Below are 24,310 nucleotides of genomic sequence, written 5' to 3'. Positions count from 1 at the left end.
ATGCGAAGCACGCACGCAGCGCTATGTTGGCGTTTTGCGTCGAGCGAGCAACTAAGACCTACAAGTATATCACGGCAATCGTGTTGGGAAGCAGACCGGAAACAGCGGCAACAACCGGAATAGTCAACACTCTCAACGCCCTCATCTTGATATTGCAGAACTCCATGCGACCTTGCCTGGTGGTTGCTAACATACATTGATTCACACTATCTCCCTTCCCCAATCCCTTTTCTGTTACGCAGTTCTCGTGACTTTCGCAGAGAAATGCAACCAGAGCAAATGTTATCAGTTCAGTTGATAATAAGTGTCGCATTTGTTACGAAGCTCACGCAAGCGGTGTTGGTATTGGCTCAAGTCTAGGGTTTTGTCGCGATGTAACTGTGTGTGTCCACAAAGTAGAAGAAGCGGCCCGGTGGCGCAACGGTTTTCGCCTGTCATCAATACAGTGAAGGTTGGCTGTCCTGGATTCGGCTTTCGTCTCGGGCATGCATGTGGCATCTGTTTACAGGGCTGGCTGCATAGCCGTGATATAGCCTTAGTAATTTTAGTTGCTGCTCGGCGTAAAAATACCCACCCCTCCTCTCCACAAAGCGAAAACCGGATGTGATTCAAGAAAAGAAGAATCAGTATCTCCCTAGAAACAGTTCGTGTTGGGGTAGGATAGCGATGTTTTCACGTCACTCACATCGATGTCATTTTATAGTGTACCCTATTGATATGGGAAGGAAAAGAAACAGCAGCAGTAGTAACTGATAGCAAGTCGCGTGTTTCATCATTTCGTAACATTGATGCCATGAATGTCGACTTGTTTCAAATAAACCGAAGACGTAACGTGTTGACAAATGACAATAAACACAGCTGCAAGTCTAGGGAGAAACCCCAACAAAAAATTTCTGCAGTGGCCTCCCGGGCATTACCTAATTCTCCCATCTAGTCTAGCTAGTTATTAAGCAATTTCAACAAAAACGAGAACAACTTCAACATTATACAACTTTTCCTAAAGATGTTGAAAAACAATAAACTACACGTAGGTTTTTTAATCATTTATTTGACTTTTCTTTTTCTCATAATTTTCAATTCCTGAAAGAGTGGCAGCTACCAGACATTAACACTCAACAGATGAGAAGAGAAAATAAAATTTTTACTTTGCACTTTTCTCAGTAACCTGCAAGCCTTTTTGAGTCAAAGAACGGTGACACAAACACTTTTTTCTTTCTTCCTTTTTTTTTTCTTTTCGTTTTCTATTTTATCTTCAAGTTTGTTTGCACTAGCTTCACTTGTGTAGTGCATGTAGACTTTAAAATTTATGTCGGTAAAGTTTCACTTGTGCATAGCATGTAGACTTTAAAACTTGTGTCAGCAAAAAAAATTAGGTCAAAACGTTTGCTGATAATGTGCTGTGATATGCTTAAACTCACGTCTATTTTAGATAATAATGTGATAAGCGTTGTCACAAAACATTTTTTCAAGAGACCAGAATCAGAATTCCTATCACGCTGTTATTTCCTAATTACCATCATTACTGAATGATATCAAATATTATAGCAAAAAAGTTCGCTAACATAACGCCATGTCCCAGACCTACAAACCAGCGCTATGAAAGACTAAAAAAAGCATCGCAAACATAGCAGTTTGTTTCCTTTGGGTGGACGTGTTGCTGCATACAAGGCAGTTTAATTTCTGAAACCGTTACAAGCGTGGCGACAAACCATGGAGGCAAATCCCAGATTCCGATTCCTGTATGTGGTGTGGGTTTTCTTCGAAGTCTTTTTATTCGGAGGTCTCCTGTTTGGTTGGGGGTCGCTGGTGTTTGTGTTGAAGGAGCACGGGGTATACAGCCATCTTTGCGACAACACAAACGACACGTCGCCTATGGGAAATACAACTGTCACTACCATCACTACACTCTTCAACCAAACACAAGATGGGGGTCCTTCCAAGAGCAGCAGCTGCGCAGCTCGCGATAAGATGCTGTCGCTGGTGTTCACCATCGCCTCCCTGATGAACTGCGCAGGCTCCGCAGTCATGGGCCAGATCAACTTCAAGTTCGGCACTAGAGTAACTCGTCTTTGCGCTTTGTAAGTATGTTAGAACGTTCAGATGTTTTGTTGTCACGTAACAACAAGAAAAGTCAGAACGAGGAGACTGTGGGTGAGCATCTAGAGACATTTCGCTACTTCATTGTCCCTCTGGCTCCTGTGCCCCATTGCTTAGAGGCCCATTCTCTTTTCAGCTGTAATGTAGTGATATTAGAAATTTAAGCTGAGATGATATATATGGTTCTTTGCCATGTCGACCGTTCTGACATAGTTGTCACTAGCCATACCAACTGTGGTTACGTAGTTGTTCTTAGCCATGTCAGCTGTGGTCACATAGTGATATGTCACCTGCTGTAATGTGATTGACTCTGTGTCAACTGTGGTCACATTGTGGCCCCTACTCCCTAGCTATCTCAGTTGTGATGACGTAATGTCCTTAATCATGTTATCATTGGTGACGTAGTGATCGTTAGCCACATCAAATGCGTTGACGTAGTCATCACTCGCCATTGCAGCTGAATGTAAACTCTAAATCTTCGACGATGACATATGTCTCCAGGCCGCTCAGACAAATCTGGTCCTCCATTTTCATTCTTCTCCAGGATTTCTTTTTTTCCCCAGAATTTATCCGTTTATTTTAATTTCATAGACTTTTCTGGATAACGGAGTACTGTATTCGTTTAGCTGTTAATCAAATAGCACTACATTTATTGTTGTTGTTATTGTTGTTGTTGTTCCTCTGGAGTCGCAGTTATAAAAGGTGGCAAAGGTTCCTTGTGGTAAAAAAAAACACGAAGAAGCAAGTGCGGGGTCTTGACACCGCTTTACATCTTCGAAACTAGACGCTTTTCCTTGAGGTCCCCATTTTGCCCCAGAAAAAAAAACAAAACAAAACAAAACAAAAAAAACAAAAAAAAACCGACTTAATCTCGCTTCTTAACTATACGGCCCCAGACAGGTCCAGAATACCCCACCTGAGGAACAGTTTGTACGCTAAAGCTGTAGCCTCTTTGATTCCATATTTGTTTATGTGATACATTCGTCTTAGATACCTTTTTAAAAAAAAGAAGCAAGCAGCATATTGTTTTGCGAAGAAGAGGGGAGAGTGGAATGGAGAATAATGAAGAGAAATACCAAAGAATTATAGTGTTTATTTTCTTTCCAGTTTTGTGTTTCTAACTGGCGGCTTGCTGACTTCTTTTACAACAGAAGGTAAGGATATACAAATTTGCACACGCATTTACTTAAATGTATTCGTGCATCTTACTATAAATTGCTCAATTTAGTATAACTTTTTTCACTCACCTATCTTTGTTTGTAAGTGCGTTTCCTCTTCCTGTTTACGGGTCAACTAATTATGTCTGAAAAAGTATGCAAGTAATAAGGTCAATAACAGGCGCTTCACCAACCAGTGAACTTTGAAGGCAGCAGGCGTAAGTTAATTATAACTACTATTCATTCCTCCCACCAAAAGGAAACAAGACAAAACAAAAACTCCAATCCCCGCTTTCTCATAAGATCTGTATATTCTGGGAAATTTACTTTTAATCAGTGTGATTGTTACTGTGAGATTCCGGACTTGCGTTACATCAGTGAATCTCTCTGCCTGACTCCAAAGACGATTTGAGAAGGTAAGGCAGAGAGGGAGAGGAGATGGGCACCACTCCTCACATGAAGCTGACCCCGAGGAAAGTGAGGTCTCTAGCACCCCACTTCACAATGACCTTAAAAAAGTCCATGAGATCTTATCTGCCTGCGAACAACATTAGTATCATTAGTCGGCATGGTTCTTGAATCATCTTCAAATCTTCTTTTTTAACCCCTCTTTGTTTCTTTCGAAGACAGATCATGGATAATCTTTCCCGGCATGAGTTTGCTCAGTATTGGAGGCATTTCACTGCTGATGACCAACGCTCAGGTAACAAAATGTGACAAACCCAAATGTAACATTATAAGAGTGAAAAAGTTTATAAATAATTAGTTCTTTGTCGATAACTTCTTTTTTCTATCTTTGTCCAATGATCATATACTCTCCTCCTGTTTAGCACATGTTTGATCATTATTTCTCGTTTTCACCTTTCAGTTCTCAATGCTTTTCACCAAAGGAAGCTCTACTGTGATTGGAGTAGTATGTGGTGCCTTTGATGGCTCCGCCGGTATCATGATTATCCTCAAGGCAAGATGCAGATTTTGTTGTTTTTTTTCCCACTATACGTACCGCCTCTTAGGATATCGAGAACCATTATCTTGTCTATAATCCGTTTTCATTAATTTATTTTATTAAAGTGGATTTTTTTTATCGATTGTCAACAGCTGCTGTTCGAACAGGTGTGAAACTGCAATGGACAATGCTGTTCTTGACCGGACTACACCTGCTGACCTTGATCAATACCTTCTTCTTTTTGCCCAGAAATTTCATCTCCAAGTCCAAGAGCATGGAAGTCGTCTTGGGTAAGATATAACGTACAGACGTAAAGATGATCACTTGATATCATTAACGCCATAATCATAATCATTATCGATGATACCAAATATAGAGACGGAGCACTGACATGATCGTGTTTTGGTCACGTATGTGGTAAGTGGGATATTCTCTGGTGCTAATCGTGTCTGCAAGGTAACCGTTTGTTTGCCATTTTGTGGGAAAGAAAAATAATATTGTTATCGCATATGATTGAAATTATTCTTATTGTCCACAAAACTTAATCTGCAGCCATCGTACTCTCAAACTGCTAGTTTTGTTTTGTCCAAAGATCTGGAACTTTTTAAAACACAACAGTCAATTTTTTTCTTTTAATAATTGTGACCTGGATTCTTCAAAAGTAGATTTAACTACTTGATACACGATTGTGACCTGAAATCTGTCAAGTAGTCTCCAGATACAAAAATACTTGATTCGGTCCTTTACTGTCTGCTTTATTTACAGGAACAGATATGACAACGTTAGACAGTGCGGCTTCAAAGGACGCTAAGGCACCTGTCAAGCGGGAGGAAGTGAATCTCCCTTCCGTCAGATCCTGCATCTTGTCATCGATGTACTTGTTGCACGTGACGTGGTTCTGCATTGTCCAGCTGCGGTTTTATTACTTCCTTTCCTCTTTGAACAGTTGGCTGACAGACATTCTAACCGAGAAAGACGGTACACAAAATACAGTATCACAAATGCATGTCACATCATAATGTGTGATCATAAGCTTGCATTTTATCGTCTACCAAACAATCAAACTTAGCTGTATGGCCTACAACTAATGCTATATTAAATATAATTTCCTAATTATGTTACTGAATTAAAGGATTGGCGTAAAGGGGGAAAAGCGTGTAGGAAATTTCTTACTACATGGATCTGCATATCTGGGACAGATGAACTCCTATAAAAAAAAAAAATTGCTGTTTTATAGTACATTTGCTTGCAGTTAGTTACTTTACCAACGTGTCAACATACACATTGATGTGTGGACTGTTATCGACACTGCTGGTTGGTACTTTGTACGATTTCTTCAAGCGCATCTTTCGGGGTGAGTTTATCGTCTCTCCACCAAGCAATACCAATCTTTTAAATATAGGATTGATTTGTCACCTGTATTTTTTTTTTTAAATATCGAGACCTCATTTTTCCCGACGTGGCAAAAGCTGACCTGATAGGACAACGCTTTATTTGAAGCTCCTCTGGCCTTCCTTGTCAAAAATTATCATTTAGGTCAATCTACGTGCGCTGTCACCTTCTAAAATCCACCAACCATAATATAATAACAGTCAACCAATGCGTTATTTGTGTCACGCTAATGACAGCAGCGTTTTTATTCACCTGTAAAAAAAAAATGAGCTTTATGTTTGACGGGATTTAGTCTTTCGAGTTTTAAGATATTATGCAACGACTCGACCACTAAACCATTGACGACGAAGGAACGCACGAAAGAGCACTTCTTGGAGCATCCACAAGTTGACTGCACTCTGCATCTGTTTGTCACAGGAAGCCGCTCCAGACTCCGACGGGAGTTGATGCCGGCTGTCATCCCATTGGCGTTGACGGCGTTACTGGGAGTTGGTCTCTCTGTGTTAGTGCTCTTTCGCGAGCAGAACCTCCTGTATTTGACTTTCATCCTTGTCACCTTATTTCGTTCGTTTCTCTACGGAATGGGGACTTCCTTTTTAGGGGCCATGTGAGTGCTTTGCGAACCTGTTCGGAAAATCGCTTGGACCGATAAATCATGTACCCTTCGTAGCTAGCTGGTGTAGAGTAGCAGGGGATGTGGGAGGGTTTATTCACTGGCTCGCGCAATCCTTGAATGGCCGACTTTCTTGTCCTAAACCACGCAATACATATATTCCCTTCCCCCCACATTCCCTTTATTCCTTGTTGCTCCTTGTCCATGTGATCTACCACTTTTCCTACTCTTATCACATCCACTCTATTTAATTCTGTGAAGGTTTCCCAGCGAGTACTTCGGGATTCTGTACGGTTTGATGCTAATACTGGGAGGGATCTTCAGCTTGGTTCAGTACGGCCTATTCTCCTGGGGGGATGCCGCTGGATTCACCACTGTGAGTATCACACATGAAAATTACTTTGAACATAATTTGCCGCTTTTAACATAACTTTCGGCGCTGATCAGTTATTGAAAAGACGAAGTATTTTTTTTTTTAAACTAGTCCCAAAGCCTATTAGGGATATGAACATACGGGGTTCAATGTGTCCAACAATCTTTCCGCTGGCTTTACCTTCGCTGCTTTTTCTGATATAATTCTTCTGGAAAGTTTTTGAGTTGGGAGGTCAAGTTTTTCCAGCTACGAGGTAAAAAAAAAATGACTTGAACCACCTATATATCTTCTGCGTTACCGTCGAACGTACGGTACAATCAGACTACAAAACCTCCCCATATGCTTCCTGGCAATAGTGTCATGCTAACCTCAAGTAACGACTCCATCTTACATTGTTTATAGTATCTACATCCATGCAAAGACTCAAGATTCCTATCTCACACACACATATTCGTGCATGCATGACCTATCATAATCACGACTTGCACAACACGCTTGCATGCACATATAGCACTAGAGAGGAGAGTGTTCATCTTTGTTACATGTGCCATCATCAGATAGTATCATTACCTCAAAGCAGATTGCTTTGCGCAATTGTAAATATATCCCTGCAAGCCCACACACCGTTGACTGTTAGATGAGATGACAACTACCTGCTGTAATCTGTCCACTGTTCACTGTTCAGAAATGTTTCTGAACATGGCAGCAGTCACCTACAAAAGTATCACAGAATCTGTGAAAGCAGATAAAGGTCTGTCACATCAAACCTTGCAGCTGGGGAACAATTATTACCATCTAAGAATGAGTGAAGATATTTCTTTTTAAGTTAAAGAAAATTGTATAAATATTATGACATAAGAAGTGGTAAAATGCATACATTTTGTACAGGTCTTGTACAAAAATCGTGTGTCTGTTTCAGGTGAACTATTTCCTCCTCATCCTTGTCTCCATGGCACTTATACATCCCCTGTATCAGTGGTTGGTATGCCGGCGTGCCGAGTTTGAATGGATCTCCAACCATCAAGATGATAGGAAGTGATATAAATCATCATAGCTAAATGTTGATCAAAGACTTCTGCAGATGTTTTATAAACACAACTGATTGCGAGCCTGAAAATCCTGAAGTTTGTATAACCCTGTCCCATACCACTTTCTTCTTGTCTTCTCTACTTCTGCTTGTAAATGGGAAGCAGGTGGCTAGTATTCTACCAAAGCATCCATTCTCAGCAGATCCTTCAAACACTTTTGCAGCACTGGATGTCATGTTTTATAGCTTGTCAGACTTCCTCCCAGCTTGTACTTCTCATGGCAGAACACAAAATAGTAATAAACACATTAGCTGTCCATGGAATACTTCAAATATTTTGGACAATAGTGCATGTACTTAATATATGACCTTTGCCAATTGTCTTTTCATAAATGTGTGCTTATACAGCTGCATTTTTACGTTTTATTGTTTTGTTGAAATGAGATGTATGATGATTGTTGAAATGATCTTTATGACAATAAACTCTCAAGTTTTCTTGAAGATAGCAAGAGAGTGATCAGATACTGGAAAAGGTGTTCTTTTTGTTCGCTATGGAATAAGAAAGATCATGGTCAGTCCACTTCTAATAACCAATGTGGTTGTCTTCTCTAGATCTTCCCTGCAGGTGCCACATAGTTTGTTTTGGAAAAAAATGTCATGAATTTTCATGCTTCTCAAATAATTGTACATGAAAAAATACTGTACTACAAGCTGAAGACTAGAAGCTGACAATGGTTAAAGAAGATTTCGCTGAAGAATATGGTGCTGATAACTAATTGTTTGTGATTAATGGGTAAAACCTTTATATTACTGCAAAACCTATCAAAGATTTTTTGTCTGTGTGTCACATAGTAGCCTTGACAAGGATACATCATGACTGATGATCAATCTAAGCAGACTTTACAAAATTTTTACACAAGGTTTTTTTAATTGCTACACAGACAGCCCCAATCACTAAAGCTATCCTCGCCGGTTTAGATAAGCAGCTAGAAAGATGTTGGAATTAAAGTTCGTGAATGCTGACAAATGCATTACAACAAGGACAGTCCGTCTGGGCGGGCGATGCAACCGTAACACTAATCCTAAAGCTGTGTCTTAATCTTACCAATAAATAAAATCGTAATAGGGTTTAGGCTGATGTCCAGGCTTCTCAAAACTCATCAAATACGGATGCATGTATGTCGCTAATAAAATTTATCACAAATAGCTGAGACGGTATAACGTCTCTGCAAATAGAAAGCACTATTTTCAAACACGCGGGTTTCTCGTCCCCTCCCCTACTACAAAATAAGAATAAAAATAAATAATAAAAAATAAAATAAAACACATGGCTTTGTTTTAAAACCCCAGTTAAAATTGTTGCTGTTCAAATACTTCAGTGGAGGAAGAATTTTTCCATTGCGTACAAACGTGCGGAATGCGGCAATCAGGGTATAGATACCCTCTGCCTCAGTTCAGCATTTCTTCCTGCGTTGACTATATACACATCTGAGGGATGGGCCAATGCGCTAAAACCTAACCAGATATGGCATATACCATGTCATCATTTCATGAAAAGTATATTTAATCCATGTGCTTATCTTCCTTTGGAACCAAAACCTCACAGTGCGGAAAACCAGGTATCCTTTACTAATCAGCATTAGCTAGTGTCGTGGGCGTCCTCCCCTCAAGGGACTGCACTATCACGCACGCCTCAAATGGAATGATTTATCTCACTTGGCTGCTTAACGTTGCCCGTGCCAACACGGGGCATAGATGGACTTAAATCTCACTCACATTGTCGTTGATAATATCAGGGAGGCGGGCTTCGATACGATCGAATAAGCACCAGGTAAAACATACAAGGTGACGTACTTATTTTTCTATTGCAGCTTTTTCTTCGAAATTCATATTGGATGTGGCTGATTTTCCCCCCTAATTTCTCCTTTGTAAAAAGAAGTGCTAATGAATTCTTTTCAGTTTTTTTATACACCCCTTTTTTCTGAGCTCTGCTTGTATTTTTTTTTTATCCAGCTGATTTTAACTCTCGCATCAATGACTCAGCACGGTACTAAGCAAATTTTTGCATTTGGGTTGATCTGAAAAATGTGAGATGACAGGTGTAATAGTTCTCATTTATTTAGGCGAGGTATCTGTGCCTGTAAAACGAGTACTGATTTTACACAAGAAGTAACTAATTTTTGACTCAGTATTACTAACGACAATGGAGTACATGCATGTGTTAATTTCACCCATATCTGTCATCCTTGTTGTCTTAAACTTATTATTAAGAATTAATCAGAAATGTCAAATTGTTTCTGCAGCACCGAGCCGAGAATCCTAACGGCTGAAGAATGTTTAATAATAGATTGTTAAAATTAACAATGCAGCGCACGTTTCAGTAGTTTAAAAAAAAATCTGAAGCTAGATGGATTAACAGACAAAGGATTTTGCTGTAATAAAACAAAATGTTCAAACTAGATGGACCTAGATTTTTTTGCGTGGGTTGCATTAAAATTATCGAGATGAAAATATATGTCCTTAGACATAAGCACTTTCAGCCATTGCAATTAACAGATGTTAAATCAGAAGTGTAAGTGGTTTACAGATGTGTGAAAGCTTGTACATTTTAATTGCAATTTTAGTTTGTGCATGTGTTGTTATAAAGTTTTTGTTAGTTTCCCTCCCCAAAAAAGTTAACCCTAACCCTAACCCTTGACACATTCAGTCCTCAGACAACTGCTAAAATACAAACCTGATAAGTCTGAAGAAACTGAAGTGGGTAGATCTTAAGAAGTAAAGTGGAAATGTTTTGTAAGGTGGTGCTTCAGTGTAGAATTGCACACACACATATATAAATGAATAGGAGGGGGTATGTGTATGTAGTGAAAACCAGGCCTTTTGTGTTTTACAAAACCAGTTGACACTTACAAAAATAACGTAAAAAGAAAGCCTCTTAGAAAGTTAAAACTATGCTCATAGCACCACTACGACAACTGTAGTAACCTGTGTTTTCCAAACTGAACTTTAATCCTTGTTGTTAAGTCATTAAGTTTTATTAATGAAATTCTGCCAATTGACCCACAATGTATTGATTAATTATTGATTAATGAGATGTAAAAGCAGTCACCCCTAAAAGAAAGTGATCACTAGGATTATATAGTGCCACTAGGATACCTGTATTAACCTATGTTTCCCTAACTGAACTTTGTCTCCCTTATTGTTTAGTCATTGCATAATGAAGTAGAGGAGTCAAAGTTTGCCTATTGTCCCACATAGCGTTTTGATTAGAGTGATGCTGTGCATAATGTAGGCCTTGCATTGAGTGCTGTTCAAAGTACACGTGAGCTGTGATAATTATAGTAATGGGAATCACAAGACAAAAGTGATTGATGTGAATAATATATGTCTTTGTAAAAGGGAAAATGTTTAATATTAAGATTGTGCATGACCGTGAGAGACAGCAGTTTCCTTGTCTTGAGCCCACACCCTCACAATCTTTTATTTTTTGTTATCTTCAGTTTTAAGAAGTGCAACATTGATACTTTAAATTTCAACTAAATTAAATTTAAATCATAATTAAAGCACATAAATATTGATTTTACTGGTTGCTGCATGAAATGACAAGAATAGCATTACACCAACAGAATGCTTTATCAATAGAACTCGTTTTCTTTAAAAGGCTCACACTTGAATGTGTACAAACTGATGTGGTAGATCAGATAAGCAGTTTTTGTGTCAAGTTTGCTTTCAATGCTAGCAGGCTTGAGAGATTGCTTTTAGCACTTTAAGCATTGAAGTTTGGTCCTTAAAACCAATCACAACTGATCATTCAGGAAGGTAAAATTTGTGTGTAGTTATTTCAGGTTAATAGTGAAATATTTATAAGCATGCTTTTTACCAGTAACTGTTTGCCATTCTGCCATAACAGTAATTTAAGGCTAGTATTTAGGTTCTCATGTGACAAAAAGAAAATCATACAAAAAGGTATGCTTGACTATTCAGATGGTTTTTAATAATGAGGATACCATTGTTAAGGAAGCCCCATATGCAGATGGATACAACATGGGCAGACAGGAAACATCCACTGGGACAGCATAGTACTTTTCAGCAGGACTCTTCTTGAGAGCACAAGAAGACTGAGAGCTGCTAATTAGGCCATTCAAGTGCACCACAGAACTGCTGTCCAATGGTTGTAACACTTTTACGCCAGGTCTCTTCTAATGCTGATCTTAAAAGGTAATGACATACCAAGCACTACTTGTTAATAGTGATTTATAGCTTACTGGTTAAATGAATAAGTTTACATTGTTATAAGATTTATATCTTAGGGCTAAAAACCCAAGACTAAACGAAAAGTAAAAATAATAAAACTGCTTCTGTTATAGAAGAAAGTACTTAAAGTCATTTAAAAAAGATGAATGAGAAAAGCCCAGTAAAATTAAGAAGATAGAAAGTAATGAAAGTACTATTGCCTAAGCAAGCATTTGGTTTTCTCTACAAACTGTATCTGCTTTGGTTGACTAATATATTTTTCTTCACTTTTACATGAGCATCAATAGGGATTCAATATCTTGTATACTAAGAGCACAAAGCATTTGTTAGTGCAGAATGAGGGTAACTGCCGCAACAGCAAATTAAAAAAAGGAGAAGAGTTAGTATTGTCTGCTTTCCAGATAATAAATGCCTAAAAAACTGGGAAGGCGAAAATTATGGTTATCTTATAAGCGATACGAAAAGAGAGCTTCATTCTGACAACAAACTCAACAACATGTGGCCGACATTTTGTATCACGTGAAAAAAATGCTTGCCCCCAGTTTCTGGTTTGCGCAAGGCACCAGGAAAACTGCTAAATTCTGATTGGATGTTGCCATAGGACACTGATCTAAACGAAAGATGTTCACTGCCATAAAAACTTTCTAGCTTCTTTTTGCCCTCTTTGTCTTAATTCTTTACCTTTCTTGGTTATGTTTGTTTGAGGCTTATCTCATAACAAGAGATCATGGCAGGAGCTCAAAATTTATTTTTTAAAATATATTTTGCACAAACTAATGATATTTTCATACAAACTATGACAAAGATTCCTATTTGGAACAAATTTATATGAAACAACATAAAAGCCCTACATAACTGCACAACACTTTCAAATGGTTAGGTTTAATTCGTAACAAAACTATTTTTCCAAATGCTGACAAATAACAATCATACGCTTTACAACTTACAAGATAAGACACCAGATTTTTACATGCGTCTAGAAGCATCCCGCATCTACTAGTCACGCATGTGCTCTCCCACACCGAACATTCCAGGTACCAAATCTTACACACCTGCTAGAATGATCTAGGCGGGCTGGGTCATCAGCCATGTAACCAACACTGGCAGGTCAGGCAGGGTCAGATACCTCATCAAAACGACGGGCAACACCTCGCGTAGACTGCCACAACATTTATTTTGTACAGATTCATTTGTTCAATTTTATTACAAAACATAAAAGAGAAGACTGAATATATACACACACATTTTAATATTTTTTTTGTGAAACCATATTAAATCATTTTTTATATTTTTAGGTTAAAAAATGAGCCACCAAGTCAAGGGGAGGCTTATAATCCAACAGATGTGGAACATTTGGCCAACATCATCCCCCATGGAGTGAGTTGTAGTTAGTTAGCTTACCTTTGTTTCTTAAAATATTATTGTTAGTTTCTGTTCTCACTAAACTGGCTTACTTCTGGGAATTATTAAAACACTTTTGCATCTTCCTTCTAGAAATGCATTTTTTTAAGAATTTGAATTATAGACTGTAAACAGTTATCATTATAAATTATAATTTAGATTAGTTAACCTTTGTCAATAATTTCATATTGTAACATAACTAGCAGTAGCTATGCACAGACTTCGAGAAACTACATGTATACAAAGCCTTTAAGACATTTAAATGTGTTACCGGTGTGAAATAAGTCGTATGTGGCGAGAGATTTTGAAAGGCCATGAACTCATTACCAACATAAAAACTGCAAGATAGTGATTTTCATTTCTTGTATGTAGTTTCCATGTTAAAAAACTTTTGTGCTCACTAAGATGATGAGAATGATTCAGCAATACCAACAAAAGCTATATAGCTGGCAAATCAAAATCCCTTTTTATTCCACAATTTAATATTTCCTTGCAAATTTAATTGTTACTTAAGTGCCTTTGCGTTTTGACTTGATAGCAAAGTTAGTTGATGTTACTACTCCAAGCATAAAACAGAAGAAATATATTGCATGGGGAGTGTATCAGCAATGAGAACAATAAAAAATGCATATTCAAATTATATAGTACACTCCCATAATGGATTTAATATACATAGAAGAAAGATTGTCGATGCAGATAGGAATAGTTAATGGTTTTTAATTTAATTTGTTATCAGCGTTATACTTGGGGTGGGGAGGGGAGAGTGTATCAGTAAATTGGCTGACTGACACTTTCAGGCATGGGTGGCACCAAGTTTGGCAGCACTTGTATTTATGGTGTACCTGGCAGCATCTGATTTGCACCTGACAGTTGTGATCATCTATGGGCTGGCCTTAATAGCTCTCTTCTCTGTCTCCACCATTTTCCACTTCATCTCTTACACTGGCTGGCTTCGGTCAGGTTTTGTTTTTGTTTTTAATTTTTCATTAAAAATTTTGTTGTGAAAATATTTATGCTCATATTTAAATTAATTTTTCTTATATATACTGAAAGGCTTGTGGATACTAGTTTAGTAGTTGTTTTTTATTTTGCCCTTTTTGTGCTACTTTTCTTTGTATAATCCTAAGATTGCTTTCTAAAATTTTTGGGTGTTTTATGTTTGTTTTTTCTTCCCACCTAGCAAAAACAAGCTTTTACTAATACTAAAATGTTATATACATATGTGAATTTAGATGGCTAAATGATTGAAGAATTTAGGAAAGTCAACAAAGTTCAGCAGAAATTATTAATGTGTTACTGTAGTAAAGCTATTTATATATATCTGTTTGTGTGTGTGTGTGTAGGCATGTGTGTGGATGCATGCATGCACATATGCATTGCATGAGTAGCTGTTAATATGCAAGGAAGGTGTGAAAAATTGAATGAATAAATTTTGTAATATTTCTTTCCTATTTGTATTTTAATTTTATCATCACCAGCTCTTTCTCTTCCTTCTGCCTTGCTGGTTTTCGTCCTCCCTCTTTTTGACATGTTTTGTAGTGTTTTTATTTTTGCTACACTGTCTAAGGGTAAGATGTAGAAAAAGTATAACTTTTGCTTATTCTGTTACCTCATAAATTATTTTTCATCTGTCTCTCTTGCTGTTCTCTTCTTTTTCTGTCTCTCATACCGTCATTCATTTTCTTTTTCTGGCTTGCTATCTCTCTCACTTATTTTTTTTTATTGCTTTTGCTCTCTCTTTCTCTTTCACAGTCTGTTTCTAGGCCATTGCCGATCATGAGTTCCATGACTTAACTGTTTGACAGCTTTGTTTTGAATTGTCTCAAAGCTAATTCACTGCCCTAGCCTCCTCATAGTCACCTGTATCTAACACATGCTTAACTATTTTTGTGTAAGAATGTTTAAATCTACACTGAAAGTGTTATCCCATTTAATCCACAAATTAGTGTTGATACATTTGTGTTTTGATGTTTTTCTCTCACCCCTTATAACTTCAGTGGGTTACAGACTATAGTTCTTTAAATTTAGCATAGTTGAATGCTGAAAATGCTTTATTGTTTTATGTATTTTTGTTTGTTTTTCAGAAACTGGAAAAATTTTTTTCATATTGGAGACCGTGCGGTTATTCATGTATTCATTGCATCGTCTTACACACCTTGGTAAGTCAGTTGATTGCTTATCAAAATTCCTGGTTAGCAGCTTTCAAAATTACAAAACAGAAGTGTTCTGTTCTTCATCAAATATTTTCTGGCTTATTGCAGTAATTTTGTAATTTTTTTGGCCCATCATGTGAATCATGTAAAAAAAGTAATATCATTAATTTAAACTTGAAGTAGAGATTATTTGCAAAGAAAGTCATTCTTGTAGACAAGCAGTTCAGAAGGGATTAAAAAAAAGGCTCTCAAGTGGCAAAATCCATGATGATAGCTTATGTACTACTGAATCTGCTATTTTTGGGGGAGATATAAGTATTGCAAAACTTTGCTGTAATACATATATGTTCATAGATGAATATGTCCAATGTCTTACAGCTTCCTGCAAATGGCTATAAATTTTAAACCAGTATAGTTCTTCTTAAAGATAAACAATGATGATAATTTTGTAGGTTGTTGGTCAAGAATCATTAGTGTCTTATACAGTATATCCAACATTGTATAAAAAGGTACTACCTCTTGTGAGAAATCACATGTTTAATGTAAGAAGTTATGTAATTATGATGTGAAGAAGGATATAGCAATTAGAAAGTTGATTTCAAACTAGAATGGACTGCTGGTCATTATACTGTAATATTGTGACAGGCTGATTCTGAAGGAGTTTCATTCGTGGGCAGAGGAGGTATTGACTGTTGTATGGGTACTGGCTGTTTGTGGAATTCTTTACCAGTACCTGTTCCATGAACAGTAAGCCAAACTGTTAACAAGCTTAAATTGTGTATTATTTACTAATCAGTTATTAAAAAATGTGCACTTAACTGTTATTATCTGAGTCAGAAAAGGGATTATGGTGGTAATAACAAGGAAACTATGAGGGAGACATAATAATCCTATCTGATACAAAATAATGCAACCCCTATCTGCCAGCTACAGGTGTATAGTCCTTTATCACAGTCATTACAATGTGGGGTAGTTATTGGCATTAGTGGCTAAAAAGCTGTCACCATGACAATGAGAATCTGGTATCGTGGGTTCAGATCTTGATCCTGACACATCTCTTTTGGATGTGACTATTGATAGTTTTCTTGGGTACCCTAGTCTCCTTCACTGTGTGTGCTTTGGTGTATGCGTGTGTGAGAGACTGTTTGGTACACTTGATGCCAATTGATATTGTGTGCTTGTGCACCTATATGCAACTTCAGATATGTGCTAGCATGTAATGCATTTTGAGCCTGCCTTCGATGGTGGGTTAAGGTGCTGTATAGATTACTATTATTATTAGTAGTAGTATTCTTTGTGAAAGATAGGAATCTTGAAATACTTCTTTTGACAAGTTGACAAATAATCATTGCATGCAGTCTTCAATTATTTATTTATTAAAAAATAAATGTTTTTCAGATACAAATGGCTTGAAATTGTCTTGTATCTAGTGATTGGGGTGTGTCCCTCCATCATCATCATGGATATGGTATGGAATAAACTATCACTTTGTGTTATTACTTTTAAAATGAAATCTACCAAGATAAATTGTAACAGGCTAGATGTGGGCTGCTTTTCCCGATCTCACCATTATAATGAACACAGTGCTCTCATGGGTTCCGAGTCCTTTTTACTTTTAGTTGATAGTTTTGGCTAAGGCAAAACATCCACATCACACACTCACGCTCTCGATGAGTCCTAGCTCTTACCTCTACACTGTCCCCTCATGTTCTGACCTGCTGCCCTCTTCACTCAACCTTCACACCAGATTTCTCTCCAAAACATCCCCGCATCTCCATCCTGTCGCTAGTTGACCCTCTCCTCTCTCCTTTAGTCACAGGGTTGTCACCCACCCAGTAACAACCCCCACCCCCATCGCCAAGCCTGTACTTGTTACCTTTCCCTCTCTGCATGTGTGTGCTTGCATGCATGTGTATTTGTGCCATGTTCCATACTATTATACAATTTTCACACCATTCCTCTACTGACAAATAGCAAGTGATGGAAGACATCCCGAGTGTACCAAAAAAAAAAAAAAAATATATTGGTCCAAAATATATAAAGCTTCTGAAATAGAAAAATTATAGAGAGTTTTAAAAAGTTTGAGTGATTACTGGAGATTCCTTCAGATCCATTTTGAATTGCATAGCAAAGATAACCAATTTACTTTAAGTAAATCTGAAAAATATTCATGTTTCTCACATGAGTTATAATAACAGTTATACTTACAAGGAAATCTGCCAAAGAGTAGTCATCTGAAAAGGTTTCAGATTATTGATTTCATTTATTGTTTAAAGAGAAACCGTACTACTCAGTTATCATGCAATACATATTAAAATAAATATAGCTTTGTGTGCAGAAATGTGTTATTGATCACTTAATGTAATACAATTTTCTTTTGTGTTTTTCAGAAAGAGTCTTCAGGACTATATGAGCTGTCTCTGGGGGGGATTACCTATATGCTAGGTGTGCTTTTCTTTAAAAGTGATGGAGTCATTCCCTTTGCCCATGCCATCTGGCACTGTTTTGTTTTCGTGGGCGCACTTTTCCATTATTATGCTGTGTGTGTATATCTTCTTGGTGCACCAGTCACAGCAGGTGTTGGAGACAAAACACCATGAATCAGCAAAAGATTAGCAAATAACAACAATGGACAGCAAACAGCATATAATACTATAAAGTGTATACATGTTTGACTTTTGATTTTGACTGTATGTGAGTGTGTGTGATAATGCATGACATTTACTAAAATTAGTTTAACTGTTTTTGTAGATACCATGTGTAATTGTGTACATGCATGTATGTTTAAGGGTTTATTTCACATATATATATATAATCCATGTGCATATTTGTGCATGCCTGCACTTATGTGGGTTTACACAGAATGGCATATGTGTACCCCTATTTGTCTAAAAATACATGGGATTTAACAAAAGAGAGCTTATTTTTGGATTAGTTATTGCACTGCTGGTTTCATTTGGTTATTTTTATTTAATTAATTTTCAGTTTTAATTTTACATATTTTGTTTTCTGTTTGGTTTGTCAAGAAAATGCACAAATAGTTGTAAGGCCAGTCATAGTGGTGATATGTTTTTGAAAATAATTATAACAAAGCAGGCATATATCAGGTCTGATTATATTTCCTATTGATATATTTTCTAGACTTTGTAATATTTTGTTTAATTTATTATGCTTAATAATACTCTCTCATGAAGAAATTAGAAAGCATGAATAGTTAATTATATTTTTCATTACATTCATTCATCATGGAGAGGTGCATTTATTGCAGGTGCACACACACATACATGCGTTCAAGGAGAGAGAGAGAGAGAGAAAAACACTTGTGTTTAGTTGAAAAATTCCTTACAATACTAAGATGTTGACTTTGCCAGTGTCTAACAAAAATGCTAAGCATATTTTACACATATTTTAAATTATAACTTCTGCTGTTCAATACTAAGCTAATAATAAATAATACACCTAGAATGGATATCTGTGTTGTACAGTATACAAACTAAAAAGTTCTTCAAGTGTATGTTTCGTGTATTTTGTGGAGTAACACTACTGCACTTTGGTTGCAGTAAATGCTAGCAACAAAGTTATGAGAAGTTTCAATTACCACAATAATATTTTTAAGCACTGGCATTTGTAATTTTTTTTTTAGTCAACTAACGAATCACTAGTCAAATGTTTGACCTGTGATATACCTGTGTTCTTCTGTATAAAATGTTTTTCAAAGCATTTTTGTGCTCTTTTTCACTTTAAGAATTTACTAGAAATAAACATCTTTTTGAGTCCAAAAGCAAAACATCTTTGTACAACAGGAATATGCATATAATTTTATTATTTATGATCATGTTGCACTTCTGTATGTTTTGCTGCATAGCCATGACATGACTGTTGATACAGCATCATGTATTCTTTCTTTTCTGTTAGCTGTTGCTGTAACTTTGATGTTATGTTTATGTGATGAATGTATGTGCTTGTGCACACTTGTATGTATGGATGAATGTCTTGCATGGGTATATGTAAAGGTTGGATGTCAAGACAGTGTCTTTGCTTTTCTGCATATAGTTTATGCACATGCATGTGTGTGCACATGGACATGCATGTTTGTATGCAGGGCTTTAATCAAATGAATAATTGTGTTTTTATCTTATATAAACATATTGCATGATATGAGAAGTGCTGTTTCAGCGACGTATTTTAGTCACTATCATTATTTTCCTTTGTTTCCAGTTTCAAACTTAGTGTATCAGTTAATTTGTGTGTTTGTGTGTGCCAACAACTTTTAATGAATTATTATGTTCGGTGTAGTAATCCATTAATAATTGCATGTATACAAGTTACACAAATGTAGGTATAGATATTTTTCATAATCTGTAAGAACACATTCAGGCACTTGTGCATGTACATTATACTAAAAGATGCCATGATCTTACTTATTCTCTCACCCACATAGATTTGCTTATTCAGCTCTGATTTTTTTCTGTCCTCCCCTCTACCAACAACTCACATTCTATGTCTTTTATTGTGTGTACACATACACACACATATGCATGAACAAAAACAACCACCTATGCACATGTGCACACACTTTCATGCATGCATACATATCCATTTCTAAGTAAATGCATGTGTTCATGCGCATGCATATGCACACACACCTGGTATACTGATAATAGATTTTACAGAATTATTTTGATATATTGCAAGATACACCTATTTGCTTATGTGCTGCTCAGATGTGACTGATAATTATTTAAGGGGATGGAATTTTTGTTAACACAATACCTCAGTTCATATAGCCTGATCTTTATTTAAGTTCAGGAATCTGTTAGGGTGTACACAGCATTCTCATAGTCATTTACAGGAATTACTGTGATCATGTAAACATGTTTATTCAGCTGCGATAGTAGTCATTTACCTATCCAGCAGGTGCATGAAAGAAAAAAAAAAGTCATGAATGTGTGGTAATTTACAAACTTGTAAAGAAATTCTAACCATGACAATCTTCTGTTTTCTTGTGGAACCTCTTTTTCATGTTTATGTACTTAAAACATATATACACACAGGGCAGATATAAACAAAGGCTCTGAAGCATGTCAAATTTTATAATGTTTATTCTAAAGTTTGCTGTCTCTTTATACATATATTAGTTTTTGTTTTGAGTACATGTCACAGCTATATTTTTATGGTGCTTTAGAAATACAATTTTTTCTGTACATTTAGATGCTATGGCATATATCAAGTGGCAAAATTAAGCAGGAGAAAATTAATTACCTATTGACATTGTATAGACATGCTGAAATATTGTTTAGTGGTGCAGGACCAAGAGTTTATAAAATTTATTTATTAAATTTTCATTAAAGAAATTTTGCAGATACAGCACTTCAAGATGAATTCCATTTTGTGAAAAAAGAGAAGTTAATTATGATAATAAAATGGAAAAATAATGTTTTTAAAATGTAAAGTATTTCCATACACATGTATTGGAATGTAATTATGTGTTAAAAGATTCAGAATATTTATAATGTAAAAAAAAATGCTTTTGGGGCCCTATGCTTCATTGGGAGTGAATAGGAAGAAGAAAAAGAAAAAAATGCTTGGAGATGAATACCTGGAGCAAAATCATGATCAAATAATTTTACCTCTTGTCCTTAAGACATATATTAGACATATAAATAAGACAAATGCCCATATTAATAATTTAGAATGTAATCAGTATCATTTTCATTAGTTTTAACTGCACTTCTTTTACATGAGAACAAGTATACATTTTTATATGATTGAATGACCGTTTTGATCACTACTTGTGTAAACTAAGTTGTACTTGCAGCCAGTATGTTTTGCTGAGTGATCTGATTTTTTTTTTAAATCTAGAAATGTGATCTCTTTTATTTTGCAGTTTACATCATGGGCAGGTACACATATACACACATGCACAGAGACACAATATATTATTTTGAACATCCTGTGAGTGATAAAAATGAAAGTAAGCATTTATCTTTGTCTGTCTCCAATAATGCTTCCATCAAACTGATCGTTAATCCATTTCATCCATCAGATTCTGGAACAAGTTTTTATGGTGAAAGTTTTTATTTTGATATTTGACCTATAAAACTTTGCCACTTGAGTGAAGAACTATTTGATAATACACCACCTTCACATGAAAATCGTGTCCTGAGGTAAGTATGAAGACCTCACTTCCCAAAGACTGAAAGGTTATGGGACTACTTTTACTTACTGTATGCTGTATTATGTTGGATTTCAACTTGACTTGCTACTGTGGTAATGGAGTAATGTTTGTTCTAAACCTTTGGTTGCTCCTTAAGGAATGTTTGCATGTTATAGACAGCTACAAGAAGTCTTTAGTGATATATATATAAAGAACATAGAGAAGGAAAATTTGTTTTGGTTGACTCACTAATGATCCAACATTAGGTGACTTATTTGGAGTAACAGATATTTATTTTCCTATTAGGACCATTTTCTTGTAGCTTATTAAAACTAAGGCTGGTTCTCTGTTATATTTTAGATCTTTCAGTATCCTTTCATGATTGCAGTGTTTTTCAGTACAGATCTGCATAATATGTATTCTGTTGTTCATATATTTAGTGTGGTTTTATTAGTGCAGGCCTGCATAGATAGCTTATCTTGCTTTTCGATGCTCCGATATGGTGTGTATTTGCATAGATATAAACATTATTACTATATCTAATAATTACACTGCCCCAGGTGCTTTTGATAATCTGGTTTAGTAAATGCCATTCCATCTGTGTCTCATCTTGCATAGATTTTAAATCAGAAATTCAAAACAACTGAAAATAAGAAAGTAAACAAATCCACCAAACTATAAAGAAACACCATCTTTATTATCACTATATATAATCCATAATATCCAGGAAACTCCAGCCAGGCAATTTTCAGCTTGCTTTTGAAAGCCATTACTGGCAAGACAAACTTCTAATGTCAGTCTATAGTTTAATTTAATGTAAGCTCATGAAAGGTGGTATTTTTTTTTTGGCCAAAACTCCGTAAAACTTCTTTGCATTCTGTAATGTGATGAGAATCTTTGTGCCATTGCAGTCTTGGACAGAAGTCAACGCTGTGTGTGCACTCACTTTGATGTATTCTCATATAAACCTGGGTTTAAATGAGTGTTGAATAAAGTACCTATGATCAATAAGCATCCAGTGGTAAAGGCAAACACTCACTTAAGTTTGTAGAATTAGCTTGGTCAATTAAATGTAATGTTGTAATGGCAATGAGAAAAATATGGCAGTCACTACTCGTGTATGATGGCACTGTTGCTCTGAAGTCTGTGATTTGTTCCTCAGGTAACTGACCATGCAGTGACATTCAGTTACTGTATTTATCTCTTTAGCCAGAAATCTTGGGGTTGTTATAAGAGAAATATTACCTGTACTGAACTCTGTGTGGCCCAGCACTACATTTAGCATTTTTTCATCACTACATCATTTATGTTTTTGTGCTATTTAGTGCACAGTTCACGAACAGTTATTTGGTGGAAACAGTTTTACAGTTCCGAATGAGTAGCTTCTATGACAGGGTTTTTGGGTATTGGCACAGATTGAATGTGGCACACAAACATAAAAATGACATGTGATTAACCTGAATGCATTTTGTGCTAAGTGGAAAACCTAAGTATGTTACTATATTTCCTGAAAAAAATGGTTTGATGATTTAATCCTCTGGGCACATTAAAATGACAGACCATAAAATATGTCTTGCTGTTGTCATGAGGTTCAGACTAGAATTGTTTCTGTTGTCGTGCATACCTAAGCAAAAGAAGACCACAGATGTACTGAACATTCTATTAAGTGGCACCACATTAAAGAAACAGCCTTATAATTGTGTCACACAGTCCCAGATGTAAAGAGCATGTGAGAGTATGATTAACAGTGCAGTGAATCAACCATCACAGTATTGTTTTTTTATATTTTAGCAATTGATATGTAGAGAAACTGTATTTTTAAATCTTAGAGTCCAACAGAGGGGACAAGGTCTTCCTTTAGATTTTATCACCTCTACATAAATTTAGGAATTAGGTAGGTGTTCTACTCTTTGTCTCACAAAATTATGACATATTTGCTGGTCTGGAACATTTTGAATTTACATTATCTTTTTATGATCAGTTTTTTTACAGCATAACTGATGGTTCACAAATGTTTAGGATACTTGAAATAATTTCTCTTTTGAGAAGTCAGGGTTACCATGTGACCTCTCTTTCCATGTTATTGGTAATAGTGACTAAGGTGTCAGGTGCAACAAGATAAGTTAGATTTAACTTCTGTGGTTTGTTAAGTCCATATAAAATACCATTAATTCCATTTTCAATCTGTGTAATTTTAATTGCTATGTTTATGAAAAATTTGTTTCTTCCCATATCTTGCTAAAATAAAAGATGAGAACTCAATTATGTCCTGTTTGTTGGTTGGATGTATAGAAAGGCATTTTTATCTAGTGCTAATTTTGCACCTTATGGAGGAGGGGAAAAAAAGGGGATATAAACAGGGAGGAAACAAAAGTACTAAAAAAAACAACCCACAAATGGCTAGTCCAGCCCTGTGAACAGGTGCCATATCCAGGTAAAAATGTGTGCCTTGTTGGGCGGTTTGGCAGGTTATTGTGCACTGAAGGAGGAGGAGAACTTAGGAACCTGAGGAAAACCCCTATAAGCATGTGTTACACACAGAGACCATTCCAAGGTGCCATCTGAGCACAAGGCCTCTCAAGGCCTCTCACTGCAATGGTGACAAGTGTTTAATAACTACATTACTGGTTGCCCCTTGTGTGCCCTGTTCCAATCACACTGAAGCTGATAACAGACAGATTAAGACATCTTGTAACCACTCTGGTTGTCATGTTTCTGGAATAATTTACTTAAAAAGGTA

The 24,310-nt window shown here is 36.3% G+C and overlaps 2 protein-coding genes across 3 annotated transcripts; both read left to right on the top strand.

Moving 5' to 3' along the window:
• The first annotated feature begins 68 nt into the window (after positions 1-68).
• LOC112560931 (solute carrier family 43 member 3-like) lies at positions 69-8,137 on the top strand. The gene is made up of 10 exons (XM_025233060.1): positions 69-2,078; positions 3,205-3,251; positions 3,881-3,957; positions 4,123-4,222; positions 4,353-4,490; positions 4,966-5,178; positions 5,453-5,554; positions 5,863-6,199; positions 6,467-6,581; positions 7,498-8,137. Exons 1-10 carry the CDS (start codon positions 1,711-1,713, stop codon positions 7,615-7,617), a joined length of 1,617 nt encoding a protein of 538 aa, XP_025088845.1. The 5' UTR covers positions 69-1,710; the 3' UTR covers positions 7,618-8,137.
• A 1,149-nt stretch (positions 8,138-9,286) lies between these two features.
• Positions 9,287-23,832, top strand: LOC112561748 (monocyte to macrophage differentiation factor 2-like). 2 transcript variants are annotated; one of them, XM_025234414.1, is made up of 8 exons: positions 9,287-9,436; positions 11,623-11,823; positions 13,155-13,236; positions 14,058-14,215; positions 15,345-15,419; positions 16,059-16,160; positions 16,812-16,881; positions 17,804-23,832. In XM_025234414.1, the coding sequence occupies exons 2-8, from the start codon at positions 11,774-11,776 to the stop codon at positions 18,011-18,013; spliced, it is 747 nt and encodes a 248-aa protein (XP_025090199.1). In that variant the 5' UTR covers positions 9,287-9,436; positions 11,623-11,773; the 3' UTR covers positions 18,014-23,832. The 2 variants fall into 2 exon arrangements, with proteins under 2 accessions (XP_025090199.1, XP_025090209.1); XM_025234424.1 differs by having other exon boundaries at positions 9,298-9,450.
• The last annotated feature ends 478 nt before the right edge of the window (positions 23,833-24,310 follow it).

Source organism: Pomacea canaliculata, linkage group LG1, assembly GCF_003073045.1.
Source record: "Pomacea canaliculata isolate SZHN2017 linkage group LG1, ASM307304v1, whole genome shotgun sequence".
Taxonomy (NCBI): Eukaryota; Metazoa; Mollusca; class Gastropoda; order Architaenioglossa; family Ampullariidae; genus Pomacea; species Pomacea canaliculata.
Note: the sequence above shows the minus strand (reverse complement) of the source record. Positions and strands in the feature narration are given on the sequence as shown.

Coding starts and splice junctions, on each gene's coding strand:
- LOC112561748 (XM_025234414.1), top strand. CDS start 11,774: ATGGTTGTAACACTTTTACGCCAGGTCTCTTCTAATGCTGATCTTAAA. Junction 15,420..16,058: donor GCATCGTCTTACACACCTTG/GTAAGTCAGTTG, acceptor ATATTGTGACAG/GCTGATTCTGAAGGAGTTTC. Junction 16,882..17,803: donor CCATCATCATCATGGATATG/GTATGGAATAAA, acceptor TGTGTTTTTCAG/AAAGAGTCTTCAGGACTATA.
- LOC112560931 (XM_025233060.1), top strand. CDS start 1,711: ATGGAGGCAAATCCCAGATTCCGATTCCTGTATGTGGTGTGGGTTTTC. Junction 3,252..3,880: donor GACTTCTTTTACAACAGAAG/GTAAGGATATAC, acceptor TTTCTTTCGAAG/ACAGATCATGGATAATCTTT. Junction 5,555..5,862: donor CTTCAAGCGCATCTTTCGGG/GTGAGTTTATCG, acceptor AAAAAAAATGAG/CTTTATGTTTGACGGGATTT.